We start from the raw sequence: 11,609 nt of genomic DNA on the forward strand, positions 1-11,609 counted from the left end.
ATTTTTATCATTTAAGGAACAAACCTTAAATCAAAAATATGGAACACTACTCAAAGCGCAAGGCTAAAGAACTACAACTAAAATCTAAATGAAGTGCAACTTGGACTGTATACTTAAATAAGGAAGGAGAATTGGTAAAGTTGAAATTTACCAGTTTAATAAACCGTACTGGTCAGTAGTAAAACAAGGGCAATGTGCGTTAACAGAGCACAGTTGACTTTCAGTATAATATAACAGTAGCACAGAACGCAGAACACAGAAATTAAATATTGATCACTGGAAGTGCTACAACTAAATATTACAAACCCAACAGCTTAGTAATAAGATTTAAAGCACAATTACTGCAACGGTGCTGCTGTAGAACGTTTCAAATCAACCCTTTTAAATAGGTTGTACCCATAAAAACAACAAACATAACTGAAGGTATCAAACAGGCTGTATCCACCACAACATTCAGTTTTTTTGAGTTACTAAAACAGTTTGTTAACTTTTCAAACGTTGCAGGCCTGAAGAGATGATTAGCATTCGTCCTTGGAGGCAGCGCCCAGAATACCCACAAGGAAAGGGTTACTCACCCCACCATGGATTACCCATTTGGATTATGAACAGTGATGAGAATAACGGCGTTGAAATAAACGCTGTTACTAACGCCGTTACATTTTTCAGTAGCGAGTAAACTAATTACTTTGACTGTCACTATAACGCCGTTATCATTGAGAAACGAAATAGTAACGCAATAGTTACTTTTACTGGTAACTACTTACTTTTATAGTGGAGTAACTCAGTTACTTTTTTTTAAGTAACTAGTAACTATAACTAATTACTTTTTCAAAGTAACGTGCCCAACACTGATTATGAAAGACAACAAAACTGCTCCAACTCCGGTCCAACAGTCCATTCCGGCTCACGAGCGTGGTCCAGATCTGCAACTCCAAAACCCGGGCAAAACGTTGAGCGTGATCTGGTTCTGCGGCTCCAATACCCTGGCAAAACGTGTTGGAAAAGAAGTTTATAGCTCCAACTGGTTAGCGGGAAAAAACGGCTGCCGGCCGACTGCCAGTACGAAGCAGCGGGCGCATACACCCCCAGTCCCGTTCTCCTCCCAGTCCATCACATCCAATCAAATTGCTCAAATTTGATCTTGCCTTTGACTGACCAGTAAGGTAGGGACAAGTAAAATTGATGCATGTACTGATGGTAGTAAATAACAGTTGTTGACAAAACGCTACATTTACTGTGCGTTTTAAGCCAACAGAAAATACCTGTGTACTTTATTGTTATGGACTTCTGTGTGAAAAACCTTCAATATGTGAGTGTAAAAAAATAACCAAATTAAGTTAAGGTGATTATTACTATTTAAGGCAGATGGACAAAATAAAAGATGAGAATGAATCAAACAGAAACCGGCTTCGGTGAGTCCAGAGGGAAAACAGGCGGGATAAGTTGCTGGGAGCAGACACACACCGGGGAATTTGCCAAGGGAGATGCAGAGTCTCAGTGGCAGCCCAGACTGGGGACACCAAGGTAACAGTCCAACACAGAATCCGGGAAACGGGCAACTCAGAAGCACAGGGACTAGCAGGCTTGGCAATTTACGGACAGGCTTGGGTCGGGCTCACGGGCAGACAATCCCACAACAAACAGAATCCGAGGTCCAGACAAGGGTCGGGCTGGCTCGGTAATGTGAAGCAGAGACAAGGTCACAGACAGGCAGGCAGAGTAAAGAATGGCTGGAAGTTCACACCGTGAGGATAGAGACGTTCTGGCAGGGAAGTGGCAGAGGAGGCAGGCTTAAATAGGCATGAGAACAAAGGTGAGCAGAGTGAGCTAATTAGCCAGAACAGGTGGAGGTCTTTAGAGGAAGGTAAGTGGCTGAAGGAGGAAACAAGCTGACAGAAAATAAGTGGATGGGGACAGTGTTGTGCAATTATACACTGTTTAAAGTTATTTAATGTTTCATAAATAACTCTCTGTCTGTTAAGTATTGTCTGGTGATGATCAGCTCTTAAGCTGATATCAGGACAATGGTTGAAAGGGATGAATTCAAGCACTAGCAATCTTTTAACAGCAAAACCTGCACACACATAGAATAAAGGAGTGACAACTTCTTTTCAAGTTCAAGAATTTAATAACAGAAATAAAATGAACATCCAGAGAACATCACTGTGTAATGCTGTTTATCTGAATTAACACAATATTTCAATCAGTAAATCCTCTCTACTAGGCTAGTGAAACTAACTAAACAACTAAGCAAAATGAAGCTAAAAAGAAGCTAAGCTAAGGAACTATTTACATGCAAAACAAACAAAAGACAAAACAAAAGTGGTCGATCATAATCAGACTAATTCAGTGAGTCCTTGTACACTGAAGATCTGATTTAAGAAAAACATGGAATGGAGTTAAAAAAAACATTTGGCATGTGTTTCAACCCATTCACAATGCAAAGCCCAAGTTAAACAAAACATTATTTGTTGAAATAATATTCTGAGGACTGGTTTGTCCTGTAAAATCATTCAATTCAGAATCGCTTGCTTTTTTTTATGCAATTCTACCTCAGGGCGCTAGGCATCGCTGTAGCAAATCGGTGGCTAAGAGGTTACAACATAAAGTTATCAAAATTGCCTTTACCAACATTAATATTCGATAGTAATGCGGGGATAAGGCTCATAGCACCATTGAAGGATGGCGGAGCAGAACAGTTACGCTTTATGCTTTAAAACAAACTCCTTTTGAAATGTCCGAAACCGGATGTTAGCAAGGCTAATAGCAGTTTGGCTAGCGCGAGCTACCGGTTACCCTTTTGTTCTAAACACCATGGGTCCAACGGTTTGCAAAACATTTCCCAATAAAACTTTTAACTTCACCCTCAGCTCGCTGCCCAAACCTCTGCCCTTTGTCTCGTGTCAGTTCTGTTCAGTTTGGCCACTCACTGAAGGTGTGGTGAAGGAGGGAAGTTGTTGGCATAGACGAATTCCTTCACTTCGGCATCTGTTTTAAGCAGAAGTGAGAGACTTATCTTTGAATCGGCTGGCAGTTTCTCCCTATGCCAGGGAGGAACTGAGTTTCAGAAAGGCTCATTCTCAATCAGCTCGTGGCCTCCTCCAGGCCTCATGCATGGCTCCTGCACATGGCTGCTGAGGAACGAGAACCCCCCCCCCCCCCCCCACCCAGAGGAGTGCTGGCCGTCTGATGATGGAGGAGTGTGTGGAGAAAAGAGCGGGAAGAGAGAGTCTGTCTCTGTGGGAGGAAAGTTTTGTAGCAAGGAGGGGGACCCCCTGGTGAGAAGAAGGGCCGTCCTAGCTGTGAGGGCCTCATGTTGCAGCCAGAGTGGAATTTCTTTGTTAAACTCTTCCACTCTCAAAATTCAATCTGAGATCAATTATTCATCATGGCGTTATCATGGCATAACAACAGAAACTAAACTAAACCAATCCAGAACATAAATAATCACAAGGACCAAACCTGTGATAGAAACCCAAACTAAAACTAGACTGATACTAAGACCAATAACTCAAATCATGACAATCTTAGAGTTCACTTTAAAGAACTTCTGTTTGTTTTTAAGGGTTTAAACAGCTTTGCTGTTAAATAATAAAGACAATGATGATTATGATCAGAAGAAACTTTTGCATCACCTCCCAGAAGCTGGAAAGAAAAGAGACAAAAACATTTTTCACACCTCACTTAGTAACTCTTAGTAACTCAAATATTATAGTCTAAATAGTCTAGATATTTAGGCTAAAATATTAAACCGTTTGTTTTTCTTTCTTTTTTTTCTTCAATCCCCCATTATGTTTAGTAATTTCTGCCGAAAGCTGCAGCATTTTGATTTAATCCATCTGAATGCTGTATTTGCAAGCCATACTCTGATTGGATAGAAAAAAAAAACTGTCTGTGATTGGCTGGTAGAGTAGACAGTTTTTGAAGTCACAAGCGCAGAGACAGAGCCGGAGCACTCAGCTGGTGTTGAGCGTGGAATGAGCAGGTAGAGCGCGTGAGCACAGAAGGAACTGAGCAAGAGGACAGTGGGTTGAGAAAAGTTTTTCCAGAGTTGAGCGCGCACCAGACCGGTTTTGACCATGCACGTGTTGTCTCACTGGGCGCTCGGATTGCTTCCTGCGCGCTCAACCAAAAGGCACAAATATCGCTCCATAGAGATCTGAAGATCAAATGCTCTCGGAGGTTCCGAGGACATGACTTGTGACTCGGTGGAGGCAGAAGGTTTTCAGCTGTAGCTCCGAAACTCTGGACCAGTCTTCCTATTTCTGTCAGATCTGCCAGAGCGCTTAAAGAATTTAAATCTATTTTTTTTTTCAGAAGCTCATCATTTTACCCCTGCCTTTACCAACCAGTAGGCCAGCCTTTGCAGCTAGCCCTTTTATTCTTTATTTTATTGTGCTATTGCTTTCTGTTTTCATTATTATGTTTCTAACTCTGCCTTATATAGCACTTTATAAATAAAGTGTTGATTGATTGATTGATTCCTAGATATGGTGTGTTATGGTCATTGTGGCACATCATAAGTCTTTCAACGGAAAGATAAAATATTAACATCAGACTGACAAATTACATTTATTGATAAATGAATAAAAGTAGACTTATCATTAGGGTAAACTAATCCATTTACACAGTGATAACATGTATTTCATTACTACATTTAGTAAGACTTTAAAATCATGAGACAGGGCAGGAAAATGCAAATCTTAACAGAGGAAATATTTTTTGTGATGTAATTTGTATGAAATACTAACGTGTACAATAAATTTACTCAACATTCTAAGCAGCAATGTAAAGTCCCAATAACGTCTTATAATCAAATGCACAAATGCTTTACCATATCAAAAGCCATTTGATCTTGTCACACACTTTACAGACAGATTTTTACCAACATAACTTTACATATGCAGTACAGCCCTCTGATAAAACCCAATAATAAAAGGGATTTTTTATTTAAATTCAACCATGTTAATGGATAACCAGACCAAAACACGAAAATACTAAAAAAAATAACCAGAAATAATTGAAAATGAAATAAGCAAATTTAATGCAAACCTAAAATTATATAAAGTGTTTATAAACATATGACAGATATAGCTTGTTTATCTCCCCTCTCCGGTAACCCACATTGGAATTTGGTGTAACTTGAATTTAAAATGAGAATAAGTTGCAAATGCATATGAGTATATAAAACATGCCAAGCAGCAAGTAGGCAGGGTTTATATAAAGTGGTATCTTCTGAACTCGTCTTTTCAAGCTCTTCACACAGTTTAAAAGACTAAATTGGCTGGTGACGAGGCACAGTACGATTTTCTCATTGAATCGACGGCCTGTAGGTTTATACACCTGGATGTTATTGTGTGGATCAAGAAAGATTATAAGACCATTATCATAATCTACTACCACCAGTATTTTAGAAGTGTTTTTCCTAATCCTAAACTTTGCAATGCAGTGTTTGTCCTGGTTCGACCCGGTTCTCATGGCAACTAAAGCGGACGCTCTAACTGCTGCTAAATCACAGCCATCCTTTCCGTTGACTTGAATCTCAGAAAGAGCTTTTCCTCCATGGATGCCTGGATCAGAATGGGAAGCCTTCCCCTTCTCTGCTCTTCTACCTTTGCCCTTGTTTTTGCCCTTTGCCCCTGCTTTCTGTGCATGGTTATTTTTCTGTTCAGTCCCTGTCCTCCTCCAAAGGTGAGGTGGCTCCACACGTGTTTCATTCAAGTTGACACTGTGGTGATGAATATGTTCTGTGCACAGGGCACAAAAAGAAACGTGATCATTCAAGCAGAAGAACTCGCAAAGCCGGTTGTGCTCCGTGCATATTCTCTCCTCCAGGTCGGTAACAGGATTTGACAGTTCGTGTCTTTGCAAGGCAGCCACTCTCAGGTGAGGCTCTAAATGTGTTTCACAAAACGAGGCTAAGCACACCAGGCAGGTTTTTACGGCCTTGCGCTTCCTCGCTGGACAAAAGTCACATGATACCTCCCAGGGTTTTACTGAGGATGCAACGTCAGGCATCTGGTGATGTTTCCTAAAATTCTCCACAACCTCCTTGAATGTGGTGTCGACGGATAGTTTGAGGTCCTTGTTGAACTTCTTTTTGCACAGAGGACACTGACATTCCTTGTTGTCTGCCCGGTACCTGGTCAGACAGTCCTTGCAGAAGGTGTGTCCACATGGAGTAGAGACGGGCTCTGTGAAGAGGTCCAGACAGATGGAGCATTGGAACTGACTGTCAGACAGGAAGTTGCTGGATGCGACCATATGTAGGAAACAGATTGTTACAGTTTAGGGCAAAGAATAAACCATAAACTACAGAACTTTAGGAAAAATTTATAGTCTAATCTCATAAATTCATCTATTCAGTGTGGGCTTCAGAGGTTTGTTTTACGTCAGTGAACAAAGGGCCTCATGAAGACCGAGGAACACACCTAACAGGTCAGGCATCAGGTTGTGGAGAGGTGTAAAATGTCAGTTGGATCTGATCAAGCCGTCGTCTGAAAACAGGAGTATGGTGCATCTGCAAATCTATACCAAGGCATGGCTGTCCATCTAAACTGACAGGCCCAGCAAGAGGCCAGAAATGTCAGTGCCCACATATCATGTACCACATATCCTAGCTGCAAATGTAGTGAAATGTTTCCTACAAAGTTTTGCTTCCTAACCAGTTTGAAATATGTGCTCACATGGTCATCGGATGAAGGTACTGTCTAGTGCACAGGTGTCAAGCTCCAGTCGTCAAGGGTCGGTGTCCTGCAACTTGTAGATGTGTCCGTGGTCCGACGCACCGAAGTCAAATAATCAGGTAATGAGCAGGACTCTGAAGAACCTGACTGCATACTGAGGAGCTAATTGTGCCATTTGATTCAGGTGTGTGGGACCAGGAAAACCTCTAAAAGTTTCAGGACACAGGCCCTCGAGGACTGGAGCTTGACACCCCTGCTAGTGGAAGAAAATGCCTTAGATCAGGGGCGTCACCGGCCCCTGAGGACTGGACTTTGACACCTGTGCCTTAGATAAAAAAAAACAAAGCAGCTTACTGTTTACTTACTGTGGCAATGAAACTATATTAGATAAGTTTCATGTTCGACGAGGTTTTATGCAGATTAGCCGTTTTTATTAGAAATTGATATTTAATAGAAAAAAGAATACAAAAACATACTTACTTCCACTAGAACGATGGAGCCACAGGGAAGAAAGAAAACAAAAGAACCTAGTGGGGAACAACGAGAACCAGAGAGAATATATACTCAGGAGAAGTGACAGGCTAATCAGGAGCAGCGAAACTTAGGGTATCATGATACATGGATTAAATGATTAACAATCCAAATTTCAACAAATTGCAAATTTGAAACATCAATTCCTAGTGAACAGGTGATCTATTATTATTATTATTATTATTATTATTATTATTATTATTATAAGAATGGCTTTTTGGGATTTGAATCCCTGATACCTGTAAGAGCTTAGAAATAACATGACCAAGTCATAATTTTTCTGTGAGTTGATATCATTGTAAATAATGGTGTTAGATGGGCAGATGATATTGCATCTAGTCGATCACAGACGTCTTCGTTGAATTTAATGTAAATCCTATTGTAACAAATTGGGGATTTATACCATTAGAAACTAATGACAAAAGACGAAGAGTGTAGTGAACAGAAACTGAAGGGAGACACAGGAAATTAATCGAACAGGAAATATTACAAACGTACATAGAACAAACTAAAAAGCTAACAACTAGAAAATGTAAACAGGAACAAAGAAAAACATTTAAAAAACAGACACTTAAACACCTAATAATAATAATGATAACAAGGAAATACCTGAAGAAATGACTACCTGGGAAACATAACAGCAAGAAATAGCCGAAATATAAACACACGCAAAAAATTTCAATCAAATGCCTGGAGATCGTCAAAATAAGTGCCGATTCATTTCACTCCATTAAAATGCTGTTTTGTGACATCTATTTAAATAAAAGAAAACAGAATAAAAGAAAAGTTAAGCCTAACCTTTACCAGGTGTAAGTTGAGATCCTCTGTATCTGAGTGCGAAGTGACTGGTGTTTATCAAGGGTAAGAATGCTGTGAACCTGTAGTTTCATTTCCCTGTGAAGGATGCAGATCTGCTCCTCCCATGTTGCTGCATGTTTTACTCATGTTATACAAGAATAAATCAGAACCAGATATACAACATAGTAGAATGAAATAAAACTGGTCTTAGAGCCAACCATCAAACCTTTACTTTTTATAAGACTCATAAAAACCTCTGCAGAGGCTCAATCAATTCAGTTAAATTCAACTGAAAAATACTTTATTAATCCTTAAGGGAAATTAAATAAAGTAGGTCAGAATCAACTACTTCCCAAATAAAAACACTTAATGAATAGAAGAACATAGATTTTTTTTGGTGGTAAAATTAAATTTGTGCGTTCAAGTTATCAACAAATAGACACGCAAAACTAGATATCTCTATAGTATGGTATATTGGGGAAAAAGAAAAAACCCTAAAGCTGGTGGAAACACCATAAAATTTTTCTGCCTGATTTTACTCCCATTTGGGGAAAAGTCTACGTCAGTCTGCACTAATTGCAGTGAGTCGGCAGGGAATCTCTTGCCCACAAAAACCTGTTAGTGTGAGTGGAGATTAAAAATGAAGTCTGCAAGTATGTGACTTGAACCGCCCCGACCTCAGTAACAGTCAAACAAACATTTGGATTTGTGGGGCAAACAGCTACTGAGTTATTGCATGTAATTGCTTTGGGTTTATCCTGATTTTAACTGATCATTCCTTCCAGACACTCAACTTGATCATGGAAACTAATTAGGTTTCTCTGCCTACTTTAGTCAATCACCGTAGGGTATATCAATCAATCAATCATTCAATCAATCATTCAATCAATCAATCAATCAATCAATCAATCAATCAATCAACCAACCAATCAATCAATCAATCAATCGACTTTACTTATAAAGATCACTTGTATAGCAACTACAGTTTGCCAAAGTGAAGTACAGTAACTCTCAAAGCGATATCAAGCAAGAAAGCAAATAGAATCAAGACATACAGGCATGCTACTAAAAGATAAATTACATTAAAAGGAAATACATAATCTGAATAAAAACAAGGGGAAATGTGTCTTAAGTAATGATTTAAATACCTCAATATAGGAGGCAACCTCCCGGTGCTACTACAGCAGAGGCTCCACAATCAGAATAAGGAAAGTTGACAAATGGCGCCCTCTAGTGGTGTGATTCTCAACCTGCGCTTTTCATGGAGCATGCAAAAGTATCATCCAGCTTTGAATAAGAGGTCACAAATCTCATGAAGGAAGGGGAGTAATAATCTCAACATGTGGAGTCACTGATACACTCTGGTGGACGATCCCTTGTGCAGCTTAATTTAATGTAGAAATAAAACATGAAACACACCACCCCTGATTTTCAATTCAATAAAAAAAAATGTATATAGCGCCGATTCATGAAACATGTCATCTCAAGGCACTTTCCAAAGTAAAATTCAATCATACTATACAGATTGGATCAGATTATACAGATTGTTCTAAAAAAGATTCCTATCTAAGGGAACCCAGTTGATTGCATCAAGTCTTGACAATCAGCATTCACTCCTCCTGAAATAGCATAGAGCCACAGGGAGAGTCTTCTGTATTGATGATGGCTTTGCAGCAATCCCTCATACTGACAAGCATGAAGCGACAGTGGAAAGAAAAACTCCCCTTTAACAGGAAGGAAAACTTCCAGCAGAACCAGGCTCAGTATGAACGGTCATCTGCGTCGACCGACTGGGGTTACAGAAGACAGAGCAGAGACACAACAAGAGAGACAAAAAAGCACAGAAGCACACATTGATCCAGTAATCTGTTCTACATTAGATGGTAATAGCGGGTGAGCCGTCTTCTCTGGATGATGTCACAGTTAACAGAACGCCAGACCAGGTGTACCTACTATGAAGAAAAAAAAGAGAGAGCAAAAAGTTAAAAGCTGAAATGACAACAGTCATTTCAATGTAATACAATGCAAAACTGGAGAACAGTAGAAATCAGCAGAGTGAGAAAAATAGGCCCTGATGTCCTCCAGTAGCCTAAGCCTATAGCAGCATAACTATAGAGGTAGCTCAGGGTAACATGAGCCACTCTAACTATAAGCTTTGTCAAAAAGGAAAGTTTTAAGATTAGTCTTAAAAGTAGACAGGGTATCTGCCTCACAGACCAAAACTGGGAGTTGGTTCCACAGGAGAGGAGCCTGATAGGACTAGTTTGGATTAATCATAAAGACTCAAATTCGCCTTCATAAGATAAAAGTTCACCCTCACCTTCCTGGGTGTGTAAGATGGGTTTCTGTGCGTCAGAGCATAATTGACTTGTGTACAGCAGCTTTAAGCATGTTTGCAATGTTCACTTTCACTTCTCTGCAAATGGTTCAGCTCTGCTCCTCTTAGTTTCACTCATTTCTTCTACAACAGCAAAGAAATAAAAGCTATCCCAAAGCAACACAGCGCAGCATTAAAACTTCTATTTGAAGCAACCGCTGAGCACTAAGAAGCATGACTGATAATGTCTTTGTTGAGAAACCTGTGTGAGAACTGCAGTGAAGCCAAATTAAATTACAGAAGGTGCCAAAGTGGGAACATGGACAATGTCACAGGTCCAACAGGATAGGTGTTTAATTGTGACACCAAAATTAATAATAAATGTATTAATCAGATATTTATTCAAGCAAGAATAATACATATAATAATGTTTGTAAGTTGGTGTAAGGTTGAAGCTTTTGATCTTGCAAGAAAAAAAATGCAGAAAAAACAGGAAGTAAAAAACTTTAGGTCATTGGTCTATTGAGCAACAAGATGGAACTACGTTTTTACCTAGAGCAGAGAAACTAATTGTTTTACCTCAGGGGTTTATGCTACAGAACAAGAATCTACTAAACTATGTAACTAAATGTCAAGCTCAGTAGTTCCTGATCGTCAAAAGGATAATTTCACCCACTCCGTTGCTGTCACTCTTGGATTTGTTTTGCCTCGCTAACTTTAAAATCAAAAGTTAATATTACCACGACTGCAGACTTTTTAATATAATGTAAAATATGTCCTGACATGAAAGGATATCAGGGGATCACCAATGTTATCATTATTATCAATTGACTGTATTAAGTAGCTTAGAGACCCCATCAAAAATTTTAAACACACAGACATTTATTTATTTATTTATTTGCATAAAGTCTTGAAACCTTTTTGGATCATTTTCACCATTTTCACTATAACTGGTCAGGTTCATTCAGTTAAAGTCAAGGCAAACGTCCTACAAAAATACAGTACAATAAATTTACTCAACATTCTAAGCAGCAATGTAAAGTCCCAATAACATCTTATAATAGAATGCATAAATGATTTACCATATCAAAAGCCATTTGATCTTGTCACACACTTTACAGACAGATTTTTACCAACATAACTTTACATATACAGTACAGCCCTCTGATAAAACCCAATAATATCAAAATCAGAATCAGAAATACTTTAATAATCCCAGAGGGAAATTACAGAGGGGTTTTTATTTAATTTAAACCGTGTTAATGGATAACCAAACC

The 11,609-nt window shown here is 39.1% G+C and overlaps 1 protein-coding gene across 1 annotated transcript; it reads right to left on the minus strand.

Moving 5' to 3' along the window:
• Positions 1-2,926: 2,926 nt before the first annotated feature.
• Positions 2,927-6,264, minus strand: LOC118557486. The gene is made up of 2 exons (XM_036127607.1): positions 5,277-6,264; positions 2,927-2,988 (listed from the first exon to the last, which is right to left on the minus strand). The coding sequence occupies exons 1-2, from the start codon at positions 6,262-6,264 to the stop codon at positions 2,927-2,929; spliced, it is 1,050 nt and encodes a 349-aa protein (XP_035983500.1).
• Between the last annotated feature and the right edge of the window lie 5,345 nt (positions 6,265-11,609).

The sequence above is a fragment of the Fundulus heteroclitus genome, chromosome 3 (assembly GCF_011125445.2).
Source record: "Fundulus heteroclitus isolate FHET01 chromosome 3, MU-UCD_Fhet_4.1, whole genome shotgun sequence".
In the NCBI taxonomy this organism is placed as follows: Eukaryota; Metazoa; Chordata; class Actinopteri; order Cyprinodontiformes; family Fundulidae; genus Fundulus; species Fundulus heteroclitus.